At 44.3% G+C, this 25,818-nt stretch overlaps 1 protein-coding gene across 1 annotated transcript in view; it reads left to right on the top strand.

Moving 5' to 3' along the window:
• Nucleotides 1-25,818, top strand: part of LOC126482126 (clavesin-2-like) — an 89,227-nt gene that overhangs the window by 20,988 nt on the left and 42,421 nt on the right. Inside the window, exons 2-3 of the mRNA XM_050106102.1 lie at nt 6,661-6,820; nt 15,230-15,476. Coding sequence (XP_049962059.1) covers nt 6,661-6,820; nt 15,230-15,476 — 407 coding nt within the window. The remainder of the gene's footprint in view (nt 1-6,660; nt 6,821-15,229; nt 15,477-25,818) is intronic.

The raw sequence follows: 25,818 nt of genomic DNA, 5'->3' as shown, positions 1-25,818 counted from the left end.
GCTCGCGTTTGTCGTGATCCAATGACTCTTAAAGAATATGGAATCGGTGAGGACAGGAGGGTAATACGGAAAGCCGTGCTGGATTCCAACGGCCTCGTATCACTAGCAATGGAGATGGCAGACATCTTTTTTTTTTTTTTTATGTGCATGGCTGTAACGGATCGTGCAGCCACGTCTCGATCCTTGAGTCAACATATGGGGACGTTTGCAAGACAACAACCATCTGAACGAACAGTTCGACGACGTTTAAAGCACCATGGACTATCAGCTCGGAGACGATGCCTGCGGTTACCCTTGACGCTGCATCCCAGACAGGAGCGCCTGCGATGGTGTACTCAACGACGAACCTAGGTGCACGAATGGCAAAACGTCGTTTTTCCGGATGAATCCACGTTCTGTTTACAACTTCATGATGGACGCATCCATGTTTGGCGACATCGCGGTGAACGCACATGGGAAGCGTGTATTCGTCATCGTCATACTGGCGTATCACCCGGCGTGATGGTATGGGGTGTCATTGTTTACAGTCTCGGTCACGTCTTGTTGGCATTGACGGAACAGTAGTCGTTACATTTCAGATGTGTTACGACCCGTGGCTCTACCCTTCAATCGATCACTGCGAAACCCTACATTTCAGCAGGATAATGCACGACCGCATGTTGCAGATCCTGTACTGGCCTTTCTGGATACAGAAAATGTTCGAGATCTCCACTGGCCAACTCATTCTCCAGATCTCTCACCAGTTGAAAACGTCTGGTCAAAGGTAACAGAGCAATGTGCTCGTCACAATACGCCATTCACTACTCTTGATCAACTGTGGTATCGTGTTGAAGCTGCATGGGCAGCTGTACCCGTACACGCCTTCCAAGCTCTGTTTGACTCAATGCCCAGGAGTATCAAGGCCGTTATTACGGCCAGAGGTGGTTGTTCTGGGTACTGATTTCTCAGGCTCTATGCACCTAAATTGCGTGAAAATTTAATCACATGTCAGTTCTAGTATAATATTGCGTGAAAATTTAATCACATGTCAGTTCTAGGACAATATATTTGTCCAATGAATACCCGTTTACCATCTTTATTTCTTCTAGGTGTAGCGAGTTTAATGGACAGTAGTGTATTAAGGATAGGAAAGGAAATTGGACATGTCTGTTTAAAGGAACCATCCCTGCACTTGCCTGGAGCGATTTATGGAAATCACGGAAAACCTAAATCTTGAAGACTGGACGTGAATTTGAACCTTCGTCCTCCCGAGTACAAGTCTAGTGTGCTAAACACTGCGCCACCTCGCTCGGTATCGGTTTGTGACAGGGGACAGGAAAGGCTTGGGGATGGAGGAGGCAGAGTGCATGTGATTAAATCATCGGGTGTTGGTCAAGTTCAGGGTCGAAGGTCGTTTCTTCTTGGTGTGACACTTTTAATGGCCAGTAGTGTATAGAATCTAGCCTTGTCACACATCCTGCCCAAAACAGTTACTCTATAAACAGCATAGGAAGGAACCTCCAAATATTTCATATAGCCAAAAAAGGCACGACACTTGACATTCTTGCAGAAACTGAAATATTGATCAACACACAGCATCTGGCTACCTACTCTATGAACAGCAGGCTTAAGAAACAAATTTTTCCTTCAGAATTTTGAAGACTTAATAGTTTAAAACAGCTAATTAGTCAACCAACTACCCTCCCCCCCCCCCCCCCCCTCTGGCCCACACACCCAAATCTCCCCGCCTCTCTCCCTCTCTTTACATACTAACTACTAGACTTTCATCTCCCTTTTCCGTACAGTCTCAACGTAAATAACTTTAAATATCCTACCATAGAATACATCCTGTACTGTATGTCTAAATGTCCCAGCACTCTACTAAAAATAAATAAGTACCTGTATACGTATTACCTTTAGCTGCTATAAAAAGAATGTGCTTTTACTGATATTCTAGATATAATGTTAATGTAAGAACAGACATAAGTCAGCAGATTTTCTACTGTTGTCTTTCAAGTTTAAGTACAAACAGCTGCAGTTCTCTACAAATAGTATAACTTCATTTTATTTTATTTTATTTTATATTTGAGCATTCGTGTTACCGCCAGCTTTGATTGAAGTATTTGTCCACACATTAACTGTATTATACACTGAAGGCCAAAGAAACTGGTATAGGAATGCCCATTCAAATACAGAGATATGTAAACAGGCAGAATACGGTGCGGTCGTTTACTGCTGCTATAATGGCAGATTATCAAGATTTAAGTGAGCTTGATCGTGTTACAAACCCCGCACGAGCGATGGGACACAGCACCTCCGGGTTAGCGACTAAGTGGAATTTTCCCGTACGACAATTTCAAGAGTGTACGGTGAATATCAGGATTCCGGTAAAGCAACAAATCTCCGACATCACTGGGGCCGGAAAAAGATCCTGGAAGAATAGGGCCAAGATGGCTGAAGAGAATGGTTCAACGTGACACAACAGCTACTCTTCCGCAGATTGCAGCTGAATTCAATGCTGGGCCATTAACAAGTGTCAGCGTGCGAATCATTCAACGAAACACCATCGATACGGGCTTTCGGAGCCGAAGGCCCAGTCATATACCGTTGATGACTGCACGACACAAGGTCCCGTCAACGCCGACATTGGACTGTTGATGACTGGGAATATGTTGTCTGATCGGACGAGTCTCGTTTCAAATTATATCGAGCGGATGGACGTGTACGGGTACGGAGACTGCCTCAATACCCATGGACCCCGCACGTCACCAGGGTACTGTTCAAGCTGGCAGAGGCTTGATAATGGTGTGGGGCGTTTGCAGTTGGAGTGATGTGGGACCGCTGATACAGACGATGAGACCATGACAGGTGACACGAACATAAGCATCCCGTCTGATCACCTGCATCCAGTCATGCCCATTGCGTATTCCGACGGACATGGGAAATTCCAGCAGGACAATGTGACACCCCAACACGATCGGAATTGCTACAGAATGGCTCCAGGCACACAATTCAACTGGCCATCAAATTCCTCCGACATTAACATTATGGAGGATATTTGGGATGTCTTGCAACGTACTGTCCTCCACCCCTTCGTATTCTTACGGGTTTGTGGACAGTCCTACAGGATTCATAGAGTCACTTCCCTCCAGCAGTAGTTCAGACATAGTCGTGTCCATGCCACGTCGTGTTGCGGCATTTCTGGGTGCTCGCGGATGTCATACACGATAAAATGCAGGTGTTTCAGTTTCTTTGGTTCTTCAGAGTATGTTAATGTAAGAATAGAAATAAGACACCAGATCAGCTGAAGTTTGTTCTTTTAGTTTTTTAATGATTTATTCTATTTTTGGGCATTGATGTTAATGACAGTTTTGATTAAAATATTTCCCCTCACATTGATCTTATTAGATGAAAACAGAAACATATAACGTCTCTGCGTAAATTACGTTATATTTTCGTATGAAGTCCTTTGTAACGAGCGCAGGTTGTACTACACGTACTGGACGCTGCCAAAGTTTCGTAACTACGGTATATATGTGAGTAATGTGATACCAGCTGTCCATTACAGTGGAAGCTGATTCGGGGGTTTTGACAACCAAGCAGCCCATAGAGCCGCAGTAAATACAGATCTCATTTTCGGATCTTAATCGCCATATAAACAGTATACATGGCGATACATTGAAGCATTTTCCATCTCCTCGTTAGAGAGCCAGCCCCAAGAGTTGTGCTTTAAAACAGTCTTGTAACCTGCTGTGCACCATCTGAAGAAAAGCCTGAAAAAGTTCGAAAACCGGTTAATGAAATAAATATCTACTTAAAAACAGTGACTGGTTGCAGTTTTCTATATTTATGTTATGTTGGACGATTCCTCATCACGAAGACCTTGAATGGATTGGGTTAAACTTGATCTACATCTACATCTACATCCACACTCCGCAAGCTACCTGACGGTGTGTGGCGGAGGGTACCTTGAGTGTCGGTTTTCCCTTCTATTCCAGTCTCGTATCGTTCGTGGAAACAAAGTTTGTCGGTATGCCTCCGTGTGGGCCCTAATCTCTCTGATCTTAACCTCATGGTCTCTTCGCGAGATATACGTAGGAGGGAGCAATATACTGCTTGACTCCTCGGTGAAGGTATGTTCTCGAAACTTCAACAAAAGCTCGTACCGAGCTACTGAGCGTCTCTCTTGCAGAGTCTTCCACTGGAGTTTCTCTATCATCTCCGTAACGCTTTCACGATTACTAAATGATCCTGTAACGAAGCGCGCTGCTCTCCGTTGGATCTTATCTATCTCTTCTATCAGCCCTACCGGGTACGGATCCTACACCGGTGAACAGTATTCAAGCAGTGGGCGAACAAGTGTACTGTAACCTACTTCCTTTGTTTTCGGACTACATTTCCTTAGGATTCTTCCAATGAATCTGTCTGGCATCTGCTTTACCGGCGATTAATTTTATATGGTCATTCCATTTTAAATCACAGCTAATGCCTACTCCGAGATATTTCATGGAACTAACTGCTTCCAGTTGCTGATCTGCTATATTGTAGCTAAAGGATAAAGGACATTTCTTCCTATGTATTTGCAGCACATTACATTTGTCTACATTGAGATTCATGTGCCATTCCCTGCACCAAGCGTCAATTCGTTGCAGATCCTCCTGCATTTCAGTACAATTTTCCATTGTTACAACCTCTCGATATACTACAGCATCATCCGCAAATAGCCTCAGTGAAAATGGCTCTGAGCACTATCGGACTTAACTTCTGAGGTCATCAGTCCCCTAGAACTTAGAACTACTTAAACCTAAATAACCTAAGGACGTCACACACATCCATGCCCAAGGCAGGATTCGAACTTGCGACAGTAATGGTCACGCGGTTCCATACTGAAGCTCCTAGAACCACTCGGCCACTTCGGCCAGCTAGCATCAGTGAAAGTCCGATGTTATCCAAAAGATCATTTATATACACTCCTGGAAATTGAAATAAGAACACCGTGAATTCATTGTCCCAGGAAGGGGAAACTTTATTGACACATTCCTGGGGTCAGATACATCACATGATCACACTGACAGAACCACAGGCACATAGACACAGGCTACAGGGCATGCACAATGTCGGCACTAGTACAGTGTATATCCACCTTTCGCAGCAATGCAGGCTGCTATTCTCCCATGGAGACGATCGTAGAGATGCTGGATGTAGTCCTGTGGAACGGCTTGCCATGCCATTTCCACCTGGCGCCTCAGTTGGACCAGCGTTCGTGCTGGACGTGCAGACCGCGTGAGACGACGCTTCATCCAGTCCCAAACATGCTCAATGGGGGACAGATCCGGAGATCTTGCTGGCCAGGGTAGTTGACTTACACCTTCTAGAGCACGTTGGGTGGCACGAGATACATGCGGACGTGCATTGTCCTGTTGGAACAGCAAGTTCCCTTGCCGGTCTAGGAATGGTAGAACGATGGGTTCGATGACGGTTTGGATGTACCGTGCACTATTCAGTGTCCCCTCGACGATCACCAGTGGTGTACGGCCAGTGTAGGAGATCGCTCCCCACACCATGATGCCGGGTGTTGGCCCTGTGTGCCTCGGTCGTATGCAGTCCTGATTGTGGCGCTCACCTGCACGGCGCCAAACACGCATACGACCATCATTGGCACCAAGGCAGAAGCGACTCTCATCGCTGAAGACGACACGTCTCCATTCGTCCCTCCATTCACGCCTGTCGCGACACCACTGGAGGCGGGCTGCACGATGTTGGGGCGTGAGCGGAAGACGGCCTAACGGTGTGCGGGACCGTAGCCCAGCTTCATGGAGACGGTTGCGAATGGTCCTCGCCGATACCCCAGGAGCAACAGTGTCCCTAATTTGCTGGGAAGTGGCGGTGCGGTCCCCTACGGCACTGCGTAGGATCCTACGGTCTTGGCGTGCATCCGTGCGTCGCTGCGGTCCGGTTCCAGGTCGACGGGCACGTGCACCTTCCGCCGACCACTGGCGACAACATCGATGTACTGTGGAGACCTCACGCCCCACGTGTTGAGCAATTCGGCGGTACGTCCACCCGGCCTCCCGCATGCCCACTATACGCCCTCGCTCAAAGTCCGTCAACTGCACATACGGTTCACGTCCACGCTGTCGCGGCATGCTACCAGTGTTAAAGACTGCGATGGAGCTCCGTATGCCACGGCAAACTGGCTGACACTGACGGCGGCGGTGCACAAATGCTGCGCAGCTAGCGCCATTCGACGGCCAACACCGCGGTTCCTGGTGTGTCCGCTGTGCCGTGCGTGTGATCATTGCTTGTACAGCCCTCTCGCAGTGTCCGGAGCAAGTATGGTGGGTCTGACACACCGGTGTCAATGTGTTCTTTTTTCCATTTCCAGGAGTGTATATTGTTGACAGCAACGGTCCTACGACACTCCCATGCGTCACACCTGAAGTCACTCTTACTTCGGAAGACTTCTCTCCATTGAGAATGACATGCTGCGTTCTGTTATCTAGAAACTCTTCAATCCAATCACACAATCGGTCTGATCATCTATGTGCCCTTACTTTGTTCGTGAGGTTGTTGGCCTGAGAGTAAAGACGAATGATGGTAAAACTCAAAATACTCTCTAGTCGTATTGCTTCTGGTCAGAGTTCTATCTCTACTGACATCATGCTTTCCACCTTCACGCAGATGACGACCGACTGGAGCGCCTGCACATAATCTACAAGTGCAAGATAGAACGTACAAAGAAGGCGCTGGACGCCTACTTTTCTTTGAAGAACGCCTTTCCTGAGCTGCTTCTGAACAGGGATCCCCATGATAGCAACATCCGACAGAGCACCGAAACTGTGTGAGTATTTTTCCCTGTCTACATTCTGTCATTTCAATAGTTGTCACGAAAGGTAAAAGGACAGTATCTCTATTACACAGCTTTAGAACATTAACTTTATAAATGTCAGGGCTCTGGTGATAGATATAAGCGAATATATTAAGGATGTCTCAAGAGAGATACCGTTCTGCTTTCTACCGGTATCTGCAACGGGTGGTTTTACTGGTGGATAACATGTTTGTAAGTGATCAGTGTCTTTGTTAAGTCGCGGTTGCTGAATTCGAAAAATAAATCCGTTCTTGCCTGTTGGTGTGTTATGACACCCTCTGTTCTATCTATTGAAATCCTTGAAAGCACTGTATACTAGTTAGTGTTCTGTACCTAAATATGTGCGCAGGAGACAGAGGGCGTGGAAAGTGGCTGGGAGGTGAGAGGGCGCGAATTCTTACCAATTAATAAATATGTTTATTAGTCTGACTCAATTACTCCGACGATATACACAGGGTTACATAAGTAAGGGGTTCAACGCTCAGATTATCAAAATGCCTAACTTATACCCCATGAAATAGAAGACTCCGTAAAATAACCTGCGCCTTTGAAATTTTTTAACCTTAATGTAGAAGGAGCATGAACAAATCACCACCAGTAATAAACAACAGTAAAAGCATGACAAGAAAAATAGGCAATAATTAATTCTTGGCCCAGAATGAAATACAGGGCGAGTCACCAACTCCATGGACACCTTCATAAGTTGGAAGATTAAAGTGGAAATAGAAATGTGATATGGGAACATAGGTTTGATGTGAAATCCGATATTTTGGATTCAAGTCTTTTTTTTTTTTTTTAAATGGGAATGGGAGTGTATGACACATCAAATTACACTCGCTTGAGCTCTGGGATTTAGTGGTGTAACTTGTTTTTGTCTATCTTGTATAGTTTAGGGGTTATTATTGTCCAGATTTGGAAAATTACCTTCATACCGACTGCAACAACACATGTTCTACGTGTTGTCCACTCCGTGCAACGCACAACTGTACTCGCCGTAACCACTCTGACTACACACGGAGGAGAGTGTCTCCTGCAATTTGGTCACAGGCGTGTTGTGTGCGTTCCTCCAGATGTCTCAAACCACGGTTGCTCTCAGCCTACACTATCTGCGTAAGATGTCCCCATAGGCGGCCAGTCCACGGGACAACGGCGACGAATCCACTTTCGTGGCAGTTGTTCCTCCAACCATTCACGGACACCAATGCCATAGGGTGGAGGGGCTCCATCGTGCTGAAAATAAGATTTGAGAATGCCGTCAGCGTTCAGTGTGGAAGGGAACATAAGGTCCTGCAGAAGCATCAGAATTTAAAAAAAATTAAAAAACCGACCAAAGGTTAACATTCTAACTAACAGTATAAATCATTTTAAAGAGAACAGGATATAAAAATGGATCACGCCAACAAAGGCTACCAGGTGATCATCTCAGCCACGATAAATAAAAACTGCATGTCAGTGGAGGCTAGCAGTAAGGAGAGATGAAAAAAAAATTCACTGAACACAACAAACAATAAAACATCAGTTCTCAGCCTTAGTTCACTATACCCTACAGTGGCCTTTGCGCAGTGGCACTGTGATCTCTTTCGGAATCCAAATTTATGCAGGAAGACATAGTTTCTGCTGTACAAAGATTTGAACTGATCACTGTCGGTACATTTTCTTTAACAGTCATAGAAAGACACCCACCGCAGCTCACAAAATCTGTATCCTGACCATGCTACATTCCCTGGATCTGCCCTCTTAGGAACTTGGCAGATGTGTTGACTTCTTGCTGGCTTTCTTGATACAGGGTCTACACTGTGGCTCCATCTTATGACGAAAGCGGCCACCCTGTCCTCCACATACATGTGCCTGCTATCACTGGCCAACTCCGTAGGCTGGTAAAACTGGGATATGAACAGACTGGTTAGCACGCCATTCGTTGTCCAGCACCATGGAAAGTCTCACCCGCCATTGCCCATGCTGCTGCCGACGTTCGCTACGTGTAGTCCTCACTTCCTTTACTCGGCCGCGACTCCATACCCACTGTCTCATAAGGCCGCGTCTCATTTTAGCGTGGCGCTGCATTCGTCAGACTAAGAAAATATGCGGGCCCCTGCTCCGGTAAGACTCATCAGCTGTACCAGATCCAACAGCTAAATCGGGCGGAATTCCATACTGTCGCGAACAGCTAATTCACAGCACATTTTTTTCTTTTTTTTGTAGATTTAACTGTCGAAAAATAATCGAAATATTTACAAGGAGTTGCTGCACCTGACCTTCAGTTCAGCAATCCCTCTGTTGAAATTGAAGGTGGTTTGTCACACAAATACCGGTGAATCATGCTTGAACATGTATAATCATACTGTACTCGTGTTGCTATACCTCACCACTGAGACTTCTGACAGTTATTGCGAATATTGCCGTAAGTACGTAAAAGTTTGTGTTTTCTACATTGTATCAATTTTTTTATCATATATGTGGAGTATTAAGTCTGAAATCATAAAAATGAAAACTTAATGACATTGTAGAGAAGTGCTGTGACATTTCTTTCAGGAGAGAGACTGTGACCAGGACGAGATATGGAAATTCACATATTCTGTTCATCATGTACTGCACTCCTAATAGGCTAGTGAAAAGAAACTTATCCGTTAATTAGCAGACTCTTGATAATAAACTCAAATTATCCTGAAAAGACAACTTAAAAAATTTCAGAAGCAAGTATTACGTGAAAAACTCAAAAGGAACTGTGTATCCCTTACTTACCACTCCCGTAGAGGACCGTGAAGATAAAATCAGCATAGTATGCACAGAGACAGACGAGCAGTGGCTCTTCCCGCACTCCCTACGTGAGTGGAAGACAAGATCCATAAGATGCTAAGTACGCTTTGACACGAAGTTCAGAGTGGTTTTCAGAATATGCACATCGATTTACACTATGTGACCCAAAGTATCCGGACATCCCGAAAAATCTACGTTTTTCATATTAGGTGCATTTTGCTGACACCAATTGCCATGTGCTCCATATCAGCGACCTCAGTAGTCATTAGACATCGTGAGAGCAGAATGCAGCGCTCCGCGGAACTCAAGGACTTCGAACGTGGTCAGGTGATTGGGTGTCACTTGCGTCACACGCCTGTACGCGAGATTTCCACACTCCTAAACAGCCCTGGGTCCACTGTTTTCGATGTGATAGTAAAATGGATACGTGAAGGGACACGTACAGCACAAAAGCATACAGGCCGACCTCGTCTGTTGACTGTCAGAGACCGCCGAATGTAGAATAGGGTCGTAATGTTTAATAGGCAGACATCTATCCAGACCATCACACAGGAATTCCAAACTGCATCTGGATCCACTGCAAGTACTATGACAGTTAGGCGGGAGGTGAGAAAACTTGGATTTCATGCGAACGGCTGCTCATAAGCCATACATCACGCCGGTAAATGTCAAACGACGCCTCGTTTGGTGTAAGGAGCGTAAACATTGGACGATTGAACAGTGGAAAAACGTTGTATGGAGTGACGAATCACAGTCCACAATGTGGCGATCCGATGGCAGGGTGTGGGTATGGCGAATGCCCGGTGAACGTCATCTGCCAGCACGTATAGAGCGAACAGTAAATTTCGGAGGCGGTGGCGTTATGGTGTGGTCGTGTTTTTCATGGAAGGGACTAGGACCCCATGATGTACTGCGTGGAGGTATTACAACACAGGCCTACATTGATGTTTTAAGCATCTTCCTGCTTCCCACTGTTGAAGAGCAATTCGGAGATGGTGATTGCATCTTTCAACACGATCGAGCACCTGTTCATAATGCACGTCCGGTGGCTGAGTGGTTTCACGACAATAACATCCCTGTGATGCACTGACCTGGACAGTGTCCTGACCAGAATGCTATAGAACATTTCTGGGATGCTTTGGAACGCCGACTTCGCGCCACGCCTCACCGACCGACATCGATACCTCTCCTCAATGCAGCACTGCGTAAAGAATGGTCTGCCATTCCCCAAGAAACCTTCCAGCATCTGGTCGAACGTATGCCTGCGAGAAAGGAAGTTTTCATCGAGGCTAAGGGTGGGCCTACACCATATAAAATTCCAGCATTACCGATGGAGGGCTCGCCGTGTATGTCATTTTCAGCCATTTGTCCGGATACTTTTGATCACATAGTGTACGTGTCCTCCGCAATTCCCCTGATTATGAGGGATCCAAGGGATCACATAATGAACTACTATTTTCGTCTAACAAAACTAAATGGAATCACCGCGGAAAAAGGAAAACCATGCAATATCCTAAATTTGTCGTCCGCTGTTAGGCTTGTAGCCCATCGTGAATAACTGCTGCACCATTGCCTCCTGAGAATGTGACAATGAGCGAAGACGAATACAGTGAGGAAAGTGCAAGATTCAGCGAAGGAGATATGCACCCGAAAATAATATCTCAAGGCCATTATGAATCAAATGACCTACGCCTCTTGTTTAAAAGAGATCTCAACTCCCGTGTTCTTGATTTAAATTTGTCAAAGCAACAGGCTGAACTATTAGCTTCATGATTAAAATGATATAAACATGTCCTTTGCGATAAAAAGTGTTTTCCTTCTGAATTATTCTCCAAAGTTTTGGTAATGATACCGAGTTAGTTATGTCAACTCTTAGCCATAATTTCATTATAAATGAGTCTTGGATGTTCATAGATTCCGGGAAAGTTAGGCAGCACTGCTTCTCCCCAACGGGAACAAATTTCGTTCCGTTCCGTCTGCTTATGCTCAAATGGCTCTCAGCACTATGGGACTTAAAACCTGACGTCATCAGTCACCTAGAACTTAGAACTGCTTAAACCTAACTAACCTAAGGACATCACACATACATCCATGCCCGAGGCAGGATTCGAACCTGCGACCGTAGCGGTCGCGCGGTTGCAGACTGAAGCGCCTAGAACCGCTCGGCCACACCTCTGCTTACGCAGTTAATCTGGTGGAGACATATGAGAGCTTTAAACTGGCTGCTCGTGCTTGTCCAGTGTTAAGATGCTTTTAGACCTGTGCGATTTCCCGTGTGCGCTAGGTGCATGGAGCCATTGCACGAAGAGGTAAGGAGTCGCATACATCGGTGCAAAGTCGCGTATGCCTCTGCACTGTGCGCTCGGGGACGCTGGAGTCTTCCCTTACGAGACGGGGCGACACATGCCTCTTCTTGCTTGTGGAGTAAGTACATCCGCGCGGCAACTAGCCGCAAAGTGCACAGATGTAAACGCTCCATTACAAATACGTGTGGCGTATAAGTGGATGTTGAAGGTATTAACGGTTTTTCTCGTCATATAGGACTGCTACTTTCTGTGCGAGTGAAACAGCAGAAGCTGAAAACAAGGAACCATTACTGGAAAAAAAATGGCCTGCTTTGGATAGACTACTGCCTTGGCAGACGAATGTGGTTAATGCTTCTGACCCCAAAGATGTGTGCCTTCAGCCGCTTCACACTGAACTGAGTCCCGCCAAGAACTTTGCGAAGAAATCCATGAACATAACTTCATGTGAATTCATGTACTTGTGAGAGTAGATTTCAAGGACTGGTGAAGTAAAAATAAAGTGATTATGTGTGTGTGTGTGTGTGTGTGTGTGTGTGTGTGTGTGTGGTGGGGGGGGGGGGAGGATTATTTGCGTCTGCGAATTGGGAACTAAATATTTGATGAACATTTCCTTGATTTGTTGAGCAATGTTCAAAAAATGGCAGGGCTTTCTTTAGCAAGTGTCTGTAACGGAATTTTTAGCAATTGTAAGGCAGAGAACTGTCACACTATTATATAAAAACTACAGAGATATTTCTACCTTTTGGGATGTAAGATGTCACTTAAAATATATTTCTTGAATGATCGTTTGTTCTTCCCGGATAACAATAGCGCAGTAAGCGACGATGCGTTATCAAGGCAAGACGGAGTGACGTAATGTTCTCCGATTACTACTAGCTTTTACAAAACTATGTTCTTGAGGGAAATTATCGCAGGAAATAGGAAGGAAAATAATTTTCGGAACCATTATTGATTCCGGAGTTAATCGTTTGTTTGATTCCTTTGTGCTGTGAAGCATGTCTTGCAGTTTGCTCTTGGAAATCACGTTGCGAGAGCGTGTCACTTTGCCTGAAACAAAAATACATAGGCTGCTGTAAACCAGAAGAGGAGCGGGGCAGAGAGGGGATGAGGATATGGACAGAGAGAGGGGACAGCGGAGACGGGCACAAAGAGTGGGTGGTAGAAAGGGGGGGGGGGGTATTGGACAGTGAAGGAGGACATGAACTAACAGAAGACTGGGGTATGTATAACGGTCGATCAAAAGGTTTTGGTTTGAGGGCGTTGCTACAGCCTATATGCAACTCAGCGTGACTCCGATGTGGGTATACAAGCACCGACGTATGGGCAAGGTGTTGAGAAAACCCTTCGGAAGAAAAATTATTTATCGCCCTTATATCTATCCGCGTAGCGCCGAGTACTCAGCTGGTAGAAGAATTAAGGAATAACTAGAAAATAAAATTACTCAATTATATAAATATACGTTGTACATGTTACGCCCTTTGTTGATATTCTTTGCAGCTACTGATCAAAGTTATATAATTAATCATAGTGATCTATGCTCACCAGGTAAAAGATCATCCACTCCTTAAAAAAGCTCACTGGTCGCTCCACCGCTGACGCAGGTCTAGAAAGTTAGGTGGTCTGTATGAGCCAGTGGATTGTATCGAATCAGCACAGTAAGATGATGTCGACATGGAGGCACCACTGAATGTTGTGACGGGTGCTGATCACCCAAAGCATGGGGACAGAAGTCAGTGCACGTGGTTATTTCATATATACTCGTACCCAGCCATTCCTCCGGTTTTGCCTTAACTAACACGTCGACGAAAGGTAGCGCTTTTTTAAGTTATGCCATGGATTATTAGTAGGTTGTACAGAGTACAAATAATCCAGGAACTCTTCGAGATTTTTAACGTGTCATGAGTGTATCAATACGAAGACGTAGGATTGGCCTTGGCGGATTTTAGAGCTTTTTCTTCAATGTTTTGTATGTGTAAGTGCGCCCTGACATGCAGTAACGATTTCCCATCGCCATGCCATCGGTTGGTTCACAATGTTTCCAGTCGGAAAAGAAATAAGTTGACGTCAGAACGTGCCTATAAAGTTCAATGAAACAATCGTCGAACTTCCCCCGCGAATAGCACGAAGAATTCGGAAAGTAGGACTATCGTATGCGAGATACTGTATCGATGCTGAGTATAATGCGCGTTTACCGGAGACGCATCTGACTCTGGTGGTGTACAATGAGAATAAAGTTGCGAATTTGGTGTTCGCATTGCCTCAGATATAAGATATCCGAAGAAGACGACTGGATGAGCATCAAAATATTGTGCGTAAAATGGAAATAACAAATCGGTTGAACATCCTGAAGCACACCATTAAAGATTCACACTGGTAAAAACAGACATCGCACGAGCCATGGCGTTTCTTTGACATTCACGGTATGCACGTACTTCTATCTTCAGGATCTTCATGTTGAGTATGCTGTGAACAATCACGTTCTTCAGTATGACAGTAGCAATGTCCAGAGGGCTGCACACGTATACGTTTCTGGTCCGACAACTACTCAGGTAGCTCGACTGGTCTGCCAATTCAGCAATCTGAATCCTATTGAAAATGTGTGGGACTATCTGAAAAGTAGCAGCCAATATCCCCACAGTTTAGTAGTTCTACGGCATCTGTTCATCAATGAGGCCGGCCGCGGTGGCCGTGCGGTTCTAGCGCTGCAGTCCGGAACCGCGGGGCTGCTACGGTCGCAGGTTCGAATCCTGCCTCGGGCATGGATGTGTGTGATGTCCTTAGGTTAGTTAGGTTTAAATAGTTCTAAGTTCTAGGGGACTGATGACCACAGATGTCAAGTCCCATAGTGCTCAGAGCCATTTCATCAATGAGTGGCCACAGCTGGAAACGGCATACCAGAAAGAATTTTTGAGCTCTCTTCGTCGTCCAAATGGTTCAAATGGCTCTAAGCACTATGGGACTTAACATCTGAGGTCATCAGTCCCCTAGACTTAGAACTACTTAAACCTAACTAACCTATGGACATCACACACATCCATGCCCGAGGCAGGATTTGAACCTGCGACCGTAGCAGCAGCGCGGTTCCAGACTGAAGCGCCTAGAACCGCTCGACCACAGCGGCCGGCCTTCGTCGTCCAGTTGAGACCATTATTGAGGCAACAGGCGATGTTCTAAGGTATTAGCGTGGTATCTCCTAGGGGTGACTAATTTTTGCACTGAGACCTCTCGTTTGAGAGACAGACACGATATCTGCATCATGTAGCTACACCTTTCATGGTTTCTATGTAGACCAGTGATAGTCACTATGTTTCTCTTGCAGGATGTTCTACGGAATCCCTCAGCTGACGCCCGATGGCTTCCGCGTAACAACGATCGTGTTCATGCCGCCAACAAAGGAGATCGACGTCGCGGCTATCTGCAAGCACGTGATCATCGCCACAGAAACTATGCTGGCACTTGACTACGCTCTTGGCAATATTCTCATCGTCGATCTGAAGCACTTGGCCATGTCCCACATTCTGGCATTCGGGAGCAGTCTAGCTCGAAAAACTGTTTCTATTTATACGGTCAGTGCTAAATCCACTGTGAATTATACATTCCCTCAGATCTGGTACGCTAGCAGAGTCTTTCAGTTTACCATCATCGTACCCCTTCTTTCTAAGGTCTGGCCGGTGTGTCTGACCTAGTCGTTGAAACTTTGATATGCGTTTTACCATAGGGCGTTATTAAGATCAGGTGAAAAACGCTGCCATAACCACAACAACGTGTATGTTTCACTATAATCACTAATCAGACTCCTTAAGGTCTTCCACCAAAATCATTATCTGTAGACTGCGAGATCTCCTGGCGAAATACCCAGAGAATTAGCGAACCATGAGCACACGCACACACACACACACACACACACACACACACACACACACACACACACACACACACACATTTACAGGGTGTCCCTAATTAAAGTTCCAGTTTCAAAAAGGTGTAGGAAGAGAACCACTCCTCAAAATCGCATCGCATTTGAACAGAGTATTGCTGACTCAGGGGAAACGTCATGGAATCAAAAACATTGAACAGTAGTTAGGTAAGCCCATCAACTACGGCAAGATCGTAACATATCGGATGGGAAAAATCGCTTTTTAATTGTTCTGAGACCAAACACGGCGTAAAAAGCAAAATTACATCGATTTTTCACTGTCCTAGGACCAAAATCCCCCCCAAAAAACAAAATTACAGCAGTTTCTAACTTTCGTGCAACTGGTGCTAGAAATGTTCAGTATGCTGTGCACCGTTTTGTGTCACAAGTTGAAATCGAGGAACAGCGTCTTCCACAACACACTGGAGTGTGTCGGGGTTCACGATCAGAATGCAATGCACAATACGTGTCTTCAATGCGGGTACGTTTGTAATTATAGCACTGAACACAACACCACTCAGACAACCCTACAGCCAGAACCCACACGGATTATGGTCAGGTGATCTGGGCAATCAGGTTGCGGGGAAATGACGGCTGACAATTTTAGCATTTCCAAAATGTCTCTCGAGCAGGTACTTCACTGGCTGTGCAACCTGCGGAGGGACACCATCTTGCATAAATATGATTCTTCCCACGTATCCACGCTGTTGAAAGGTTGAAATGACGCTGGTGCGCAAAAACTTTCACCACGTTAACCAGTAACGGCATAGGTAACATGACTCATCTCCTCGAGAAAATACGCCTTGCGACAAACGGTGCTGTCAAGGTACACCAATCGTCAATTGTGTAGAATGAAATGGTACCTGTTGATGTGCGTACGGTTTTTGTTTTGCCTATGTTCTGCAATTGTGAGTACTGAAATGTCCACTGTGGGCTTCGTCTCTCCACAAAATGTTCAATGACCATTCACTGCCCGCATCCATGAGAGCAAGACATTCCAGAGCGAACGTTTACCTTGCTGGGTCATTTTATAAGGACAACAGTGCAGGATGTTTCGTAGGATATTATGCACGGAGATAATGGGCATGCTGAACGTTCGGCCGTCCGCGCAGCCCATGTTTGCACACCACTGCTCGACATGTTCAGCAGTGTTGTAGCCACATCATCGACAAATGTACCAACTGTTTTCCTCCCTCTGCCACATTGCACTTAAAAAGAACCTGTGTTTTAGAATTTTGTAAACATTTTCTCCAGGCCGTTAGTAGACATCGGACCAATGCCTTTTTTTCTTTCCCTTGAGTGTCTGGCACTTCTGCAGGACTACTGGCGCACAGTCGCCGTTTTTGTGAAAGTACACCAGCAGCGCGCGATCATTCAGAGACAGTCAGATTGGGCATCTCGGACGCATCTCTTGGGTTCATATTCTGACGCTTACAGCGTTACCTATCGGTCAAATATTCGTTAATTTTTTTCCCTTGCATCGATAACATGCTGTTCATATTGGAGGTCATTCTATGCAGTGGTTCTCTTCCGATGGCGTTTTGAAACTGAAACTTTAATTATTGGCACAAACAAAAAAAATTGTTGCACTGTAAATTATTCTTCAAATTTATAACAACAGCTCCTTATTACCACACAAATAATTACAAAGTACCAAGAAAGTTAAATGCAGTTCACATGTATTCTTCCAAAATAACGATAATAATGATTATAATAATCTGTACATGCAGTGCACGTCATAATTCCGTGAATTCAAATCCCTGAATTCACTGTTTATCATTATGTTCATGTTGTGGTCCCCACTTCGAAGACTTGTTTGATGCAGCTCTCCATTCTACTCTATCTACGAGTAACTACCGCAGCCTACATCGCTATGAACCTGCTTACTGTCTTCATCTCTAGGACTCCCTCTACTATTCTTGCACTCCCACATTTCCCTTTAGTACTAAAGTCTCAGAATGTGTCCTGTCAACCAAGCCCTTCTTTTAGTCAACTTGTGCTACAAATTTCTATTCTCACCAATTCTTTTCATAATCTCCTCATTAGATACACGATCTACCCATCAAATCTTCAGTATTCTTCTGAAGCACCACGTTTGAAAAGCTTCTATTCTCTTCTTGTCCAAACTGTTGGTCATATATGTTTCACCTTCATACATGCTTACACTTGCCAGAATGAGATTTTCACTCTGCCGCGGAGTGTGCGCTGATATGAAACTTCCTGGCAGATTAAAATTGTGTGCTGGAAGGAGACTCGAACTCGGGAACTTTGCCTTCCACGGACAAGTGCTCTATCAAATGAGCTACCCAAGCACGACTGACGCCCCGTCCTCACAGCTTTACTTCCACCAATGCAATATCCTTTCTTTCAGGAGTGCTGGTCTTGCATGGTTCGCAGGAGAGCTTCTGTAAAGTTTGGAAGGTAGGAGACTAGGTACTGGTGGAAGTAAGGCTGTGAGGACGGGGCGTGAGTCGTGCTTGGGTAGCTCAGTTGGTAGAGCACTTGCCGCGAAAGGCAAAGGTCCCGAGTTCGAGTCTCGGTCCGGCACACAGTTCTAATATGCCAGGAAATTTCGTGGTTACAGTTCATATAAATTCCAGAAAAGACTTCCCGACACTTAAATCTCTCTTCGCTGTCAACAGATTTCTCTTCTTCAGTAACAGTTTTCTTGGCATTGCGCGTCTACATTTTATTTCCTCTCTATTTTGGCTATCATCAATTACTTTAAGGCCCAAATAGCAAAATTCATCTACTCTATTTAGTGTCTCGTTTCGTAATCTAATTTCCTCATCATCGCCTCATTTAATTCGACTACGTTCCATTACACTTTTTTTTTTGCTTGTGTTAACGTTTATCTTACTTCTTCCTTTCAACTTCCGTTCAACTGCTCTTCCAAGTCCTTTGCTGTCTCTGACAGAATTACAATGTCTTCGGAAACGTTTTTTTTTTATTTCTTTTCTCAGACGTTTAATTCCTTCTGCTAAATTTTCTTTGTTTTCCTTTTCCACTTGCTCAACGTACAACTTGAATAACGGTAGAAAAAGGTTGCAACCTTGTCACATTCACTTCTGAACTCCTGCCTTCCTCTCCCACTCTTCTTATAACTGTTATGTAATTTCTGTTCAAGCTGTAAACAGCCTTTCACTCCCTGCATTTTAACCCCTGGGCCTTTCAGAATTTCCAAGAGAGTATTCCAGTCAAAAATATCAAAAGTTTTCTCTAAGTCTGCAAATCCAATTAACGTAGGTTGTCCTTTCCTTAACGTAACTCTTAAGAGAAGTCATAGGGCACGTACTGGTCGGCGTTTTCCTACACGTCTCCAGAACCCAAAGTGGTCTTTTCGGAAGTGTACTTGTACCAGTTTGTCCATTGTTCTGTAAAGAATTTGTGTTAGTATTTTACAGCCATGACTTATTAAACTGGTAGCTCGGTAATATGACATCTGTGAGCAGCTGTCGCCTTGCGAATCGGAGTTATTACAGTGTTCTTGAAGTCTGAGGATATTTCGTCTACATCGTAAGTCTTGCATACCAGGTAGGATAGTTTGTCACGGCTAGCTCTCTATCAGTAGTTCTGACGGAATGTCCTCTACTCGCGGCGCTTTGTTTCGAATTAGGCCTTTCACTGCTGTATCGGTTTCTTCTCGCCTTGTCATATCTCCCATCCCATCTCCATCTACATCATCCTCCTTTTCTATAATATTGCCTTTAAATTTATTTCCCGTGTATCGCCGCTTTATATCCTCCTTCCTACTTTTAGTTTTCCCTTACTAGCAGAGTGCTGGTTTTCCCGTCTGAGCCCTTGATATTAATGCAGCTGCTTGTCTTTTCTCCAATGGCCAGTTTATTTACTTACCGGTAGTATCAAACTTTTCTATAGTGATGCATGCTTCGGTATCCTTATGTTCGTCCTTGAGCTATTCCTGCTTAGCATGTTGCACTTCCTGTCAATCTAATTGTTTAGACGTTTGTATTTCTTTTCTGCAGCTTTTTTGCTGCATTTTTATGGTTTCTCGACGCTCGGTACTGCCTTGTGCACTGTTCCCTGCTGTCGCCAAAGACGCAGTCGGATCAGTGAAGTTAATCTCTGACGGGCTGGGTTAGCACTTGAGTGGGTAACCATCCGGACTGCCGAGCGCTGTCGGCAAGCTAGGTGGACTCAGCCCTTGTGAGGCAAACTGAGGAGCTACTTGACGGAAAAGTAGCGGCACCAGTCTCGTAAACTGACATAAGGCCGGAAGAGCGGTATGCTGAGCACATTCCTCTCCATATCCGCATCCAGTGATCTCTGTGGGTTGAGGATGACACGGCGGCCGGTCGGTACCGATGTGCCTTCATGGTCTGTTCACGCAGAGTTCAGTTTTATTTTCGGACGTTGCTGGTGCTCTTAGATATTCTCTTTCTGAAGCTTCTTTTAAAAACAAATATAGAATCAATCCCATACTTCATCCGTCCGCTCAGCAGTGTTCCTTAATACATAATTCTATCTCCGTTATTTATAAGAGCGGTACAAGTGAAGTACTAACGTTCGTCGTAGGAGAACCGTTACATATACAAGGTGGTCCATTGTCGTGACCGGGCCAAATATCTCACGAAATAAGCGTCAAACGAAAAAAACAACAATGAACGAAACTTGCCTAGTTTGAAGGGGGAAACCAGATGGAGCCATGATTGTCCCGTTAGATGGCGCTGCCATGGGTCAAACGGATATCAACTGCGTTTTTTTTTTTTTTTTTTTTTGAAGGAACCCCAACTTTTTAATACATATTCGTGTTTTTCTGCTAGCAGAAGAGCCAACATCGTGTTACGAGTGGAGGCCGAAATGCACGCGTTTTAGCTCACTCAGTCTGGCGCGAGGAGGGAAAAACTATACTGACGTGAGGTCTGTAACATGACAAGGAATGAGAACTCAGGGAGCGGACGTAATTAGTTTGATACTTAACTTTAATCTATTAATGATGAACGTCGCTCTTGACGGTACATGATTCACAATATTATCTGTTCAGAATACATTCTTGAAGATAGTAATTATAGTAACTGAATATGGCGCTTTGCTAGGTCGTAGCAAATGACGTAGCTGAAGGCTATGCTAAACTGTCGTTTCTGCAAATGAGAGCGTATGTAGACAGTGAACCATCGCTAGCAAAGTCGGCTGTACAACTGGGGCGAGTGCTAGGGAGTCTCTCCAGACTAGAACTTCCGTGTAGCGGCGCTCGGTCTGCTATCACTGATAGTGGCGACACGCGGGTCCGCGGTAACACCACACGTGTAGTATGTAAAGAAATATAATTTTTGTGTTGGACCACTTTTTTCGCTTTGTAATTTTCATAAACATATGATTCACAATTTTAGACGAACAGTTGGTAACATACAGGTTTTTTAAAATAAAATACAGAACATAGGTACTTTTGAACATTTTTTTTCGATTGTTCCAATCGGATACATGTACCTTTGTGAACTTATCATTTCTGAGAACGCATACATGTAACGACATTCCTCTCAACAGCGAGTAGTTCGCCTTCCGTAATGTTCGCACATGCATTGACAATGTGCTGACGCATTTTGTCAGGCGTTGTCGGTGGATCACGATAGCAAATATCGTTCAACTTTTCCCACAGAAAGAAATCCGGGGACGTCAGATCCGGTGAACGTTGGGGCACGGTATGGTGCTTCGACGACCAATCCACCTGTCATGAAATATGCTATTCAATACCGCTTCAACTGCACGCGAGCTATGTGTCGGACATCCATAATGTTGGAAGTACATCGCCATTCTGCCATGCAGTGAAACATCTTGTCGTAACATCGGTAGAAGATTACGTAGGAGATCAGCATACATTGCACCATTTAGATTGCCATCGATAAAATGGGGGCCAATTATCCTTCCTCCCATAATGCCGCGCCATGCATTAACCCACCAAGGTCGCTGATGTTCCACTTGTCGCAGCCATCGTGGATTTTCTGTTGCCCAATAGTGCATATTATGCCGGTTTACGTTACTGCTGTTCGTGAATGACGCTTCGTCGCTAAATAGAATGCGTGCCAAAAAATCCGTCATCGTCCCTTAGTTTCTCTTGTGCTGCAACCTCCCCTTAGGAAAATTTATGAATGATTGTGCTGATAAACTTCTTACTTATTTGATTTTCAAACAGCTGAGCAAACCTGAACGTACTCAGACAGTTTTCTTTTTAGTTACTCTGATCATCACTAAACTGACACACAATATTTTTAGCGCAACGCAATCTGACTTTCAATAATCCCTACAAAAGAATGGCCCTGACTAACAATAACCTATACCTTTCATGAATCACTTACCTCACAAAAATCTTCGCTCCTCAAACTACTGCAATACAGCGAGTGCCAGTACTGCCAGCTAAATAAAAGATTCTAACTACTGAAGGCACTAACTACTGATAGGCATAGTTAGCAAATGAAAGATTTTGATAGAGAACAAACAATGTATTTACCTTAATAGTGTTCAAAATACATGTTGTTGTTGTTGTGGTCTTCAGTCCTGATGCAGCTCTCCGTGCTACTCTATCTTGTGCAAGCTTCTTCATCTCCCAGTACCTACTGCAGCCTACATCCTTCTCAATCTGCTTAGTGTATTCATCTCTTGGTCTCCATCTACGACATTTACCCTCCACGCTGCCCTCCAACACTAAATTACTAAATTGGTGTTCCCTCGATGTCTCAGAACATGTCCTACCAACCAATCCCTTCTTATAGTCAAGTTGTGCCACAAGCTCCTCTTCTCCCCAATTCTATTCAATACCTCCTCTTTAGTTATGTGATCTATCCATCTAATCTTCAGCATTCTTCTGTAGCACCACATTTCGAAAGCTTCCATTCTCTTCTCGTCTAAACTATTTATTGTCCACGTTTCACTTCCATACACGGCTACACTCCATACAAATACTTTCAGAAACGACTTCCAGACATTTAGATCTATACTCGATGTTAACAAATTTTTCTTCTTCAGAAACGCTTTCCTTGCCATTGCCAGTCTACATTTTATATCCCCTCTACATCGACCATCATCAGTTATTTTGCTCCACAAATAGCAAAACTCCTTTACTACTTTAAGTGTCTCATTTCCTAATCTAATTCCCTCAGTATCACCCGACTTAATTCGACTACATTCCATTATCCTCGTTTTGCTTTTGTTGATGTTTATCTTATATCCTCCTTTCAAGACACTGTCCATACCGTTCAACTGCTCTTCCAAGTTCTTTACTGTCTCCGAGAGAATTACAATGTCATCGGCGAACCTCAAAGTTTTTATTTCTTCACCACGGATTTTAATACCTACTCCGAACTTTTCTTTTGTTTCCTTTATTGCTTGCTCAATATACAGATTGAATAACATCGGAGATAGCTACAAACCTGTCTCACTCCCTTCCCAACCACTGCTTCCCTTTCACGCCCCTCGACTCTTATGACTCCATCTGCTTTCTGTACAAATTGAAAATAGCCTTTCGCTCCCTGTATTTTACCCCTGCCACCTTCAGAATTTGAAAGAGAGTATTCCAGTCAACATTTTCAAAAGCTTTCTCTAAGTCTACAAATGCTAGAAACATAGGTTTGCCGCTCCTTAATCCTTCTTCTAAGATAAGTCGTAGGGTCAGTATTGGCTCACGTGTTCCAATATTTCTACGGAATCCAAACTGATCTTCCCCGAGGTCGGCTTCTATCAGTTTTTCCATTCGTGTGTAAAGAATTCGCGTTAGTATCTTGCAGCTGTGACTTATTAAACTGATAGTTCGGTAATTTTCACATCTGTCAACACCTGCTTTCTTTGGGATTGGAATTATTATATTCTTCTTGAAATCTAAGGGTATTTCGCCTGTCTCATATATCTTGCACACCAGATGGTAGAGTTTTGTGAGGACTGGCTCTCCGTCAGTAGTTCTAATGGAATGTTGTCTGCTCCTGGGGCCTTGTTTCGACTCAGGTCTTTCAGTGCTCTGTCAAACTCTTTACGCAGTATCATAACTCCTATTTCTTCTTCATCTACATCCTCTTCCATTTCTATAGTATTGTCCTCAAGTACATCTCCCTTGTATAGACCCTCTATATACTCCTTCCACCTTTCTGCTTCCCTTCTTTGCTTAGAACTGGGTTTCCATCAAAGCTCTTGATATTCATGCAAGTGGTTCTCCTTTCTCCAAAGGTCTCTTTAATTTTCCTGTAGGCAGTATCTATCTTACTCGTGGTGAGACAAGCCTCTACATCCTTACTTTTGTCCTCTAGCCATGCCTGCTTAGTCATTTTGCACTTCCTGTCGATCTCATTTTTGAGACGTTTGTATTCCTTTTTGCCTGCTTCATTTACTGCATTTTTATATTTTCTCCTTTCATCAATTAACTTCAATATTTCTTCCATTACCCAAGGATTTCTAGCAGCCCTCGTATTTTTACATACTTTATCCTCTGCTGCCTTCACTATTTAATCCCTCAAAGCTACCCATTCCTCTTCTACTGTGTATCTTTTCCCCATTCCTGTCAATTGTTCCCTTATGCTCTCCTTGAAACTCTGTACAACCTCTGGTTTAGTCAGTTTATCCAGGTCCCATCTACTCAAATTCTCACCTTTTTGCAGTTTCTTCAGTTTTAATCTACAGGTCATAACCAATAGATTGTGTTCAGAGTCCACATCTGCCCTGGAAATGTCTTACAATTTAATACCTGGTTCCTAAATCTCTGTCTGACCATTATATAATCTACCTGATACCTATTAGTATCTCCAGTGTTCTTTCATGTATACAACCTTCTTTCATGATTCTTAAACCGAGTGTTAGCTGTGATTAAGTTATGCTCTGCGCAAAATTCTACCAGGCGGGTTCCGCTTTCATTTCTTAGCCCCAATCCATATTCACCTACTATGTTTCCTTCTCTCCCTTTTCCTACTCTTGAATTCCAGTCACCCATGACTATTAAATTTTCGACTCCCTTCACTACCTGAATAATTTCTTTTATCTCATCATACGTTTCATCAGTTTCTTCGTCATCTGCAGAGCTAGTTGGCATATAAACTTGTACTACTGTAGTATGTGTGGGCTTCGTATCTATCTTGGCCACAATAATGCGTTCACTATGCTGTTTGTAGTAGCTTACCCGCATTTCTATTTTCCTATTCATTATTAAACCTACTCCTGCATTAGCCCTATTTGATTTTGTGTTTATAATCCTGTATTCGCCTGACCAAAAGTCTTGTTCCTCCTGCCACCGAACTTCACCCATTCCCACTATATCTAACTTTAACCTATCCATTTCCCTTTTTAAATTTTCTAACCTACCTGCCCGATTAAGGGATCTGACATTGCACGCTCCGATCCGTAGAACGCCAGTTTTCTTTCTCCTGATAACAATATCCTCTTGAGTAGTCCCCGCCCTGAGATCCGAATGGGGGACTATTTTACCTCCGGAATATTTTACCCAAGAGGACGCCATCATCATTTAATCATACAGTAAAGCTGCATGCCCTCGGGAAAAATTACGGCTGTAGTTTCCCCTTGCTTTCAGCCGTCAGCAGTACCACAACGGCAAGGCCGTTTTGGTTAGTGATACAAGGCCAGATCAGTCAATCATCCAGACTGTTCCCCCTGCAACTACTGAAAACGCTGCTGCCCCTCTTCAGGTACCACACGTTTGTCTGGCCTCTCAACAGATACCCCTCCGTTGTGGTTGCACCTACGGTACGTCTATCTGTATTGTTGAGGCACGCAAGCCTCCCCACCAACGGCAAGGTCCATCGTCCATGGGGGGAAGTGGTAACAGGTAGGTTTTTTAAATTAAAATACAGAACGCAGGTACGTTTGAACATTTTATTTCGGTTGTTCTAATGTGATACATGTACCTAATGTCTAACGACATTCCTCTCAACAGCGAGTAGTTCGCCATCCGAAATGTTCGCACATGTATTGACAATGCGCTGATACATATCCTTCAACTATCCCCACAGAAAGAAATAGGGGACGCCAGATCCGGTGAA

Source organism: Schistocerca serialis, chromosome 5, assembly GCF_023864345.2.
Source record: "Schistocerca serialis cubense isolate TAMUIC-IGC-003099 chromosome 5, iqSchSeri2.2, whole genome shotgun sequence".
NCBI classification, from domain to species: Eukaryota; Metazoa; Arthropoda; class Insecta; order Orthoptera; family Acrididae; genus Schistocerca; species Schistocerca serialis.
The sequence above is the reverse complement of the archived record's forward strand: the minus strand, read 5'-3'. Positions and strand labels throughout refer to the sequence as shown.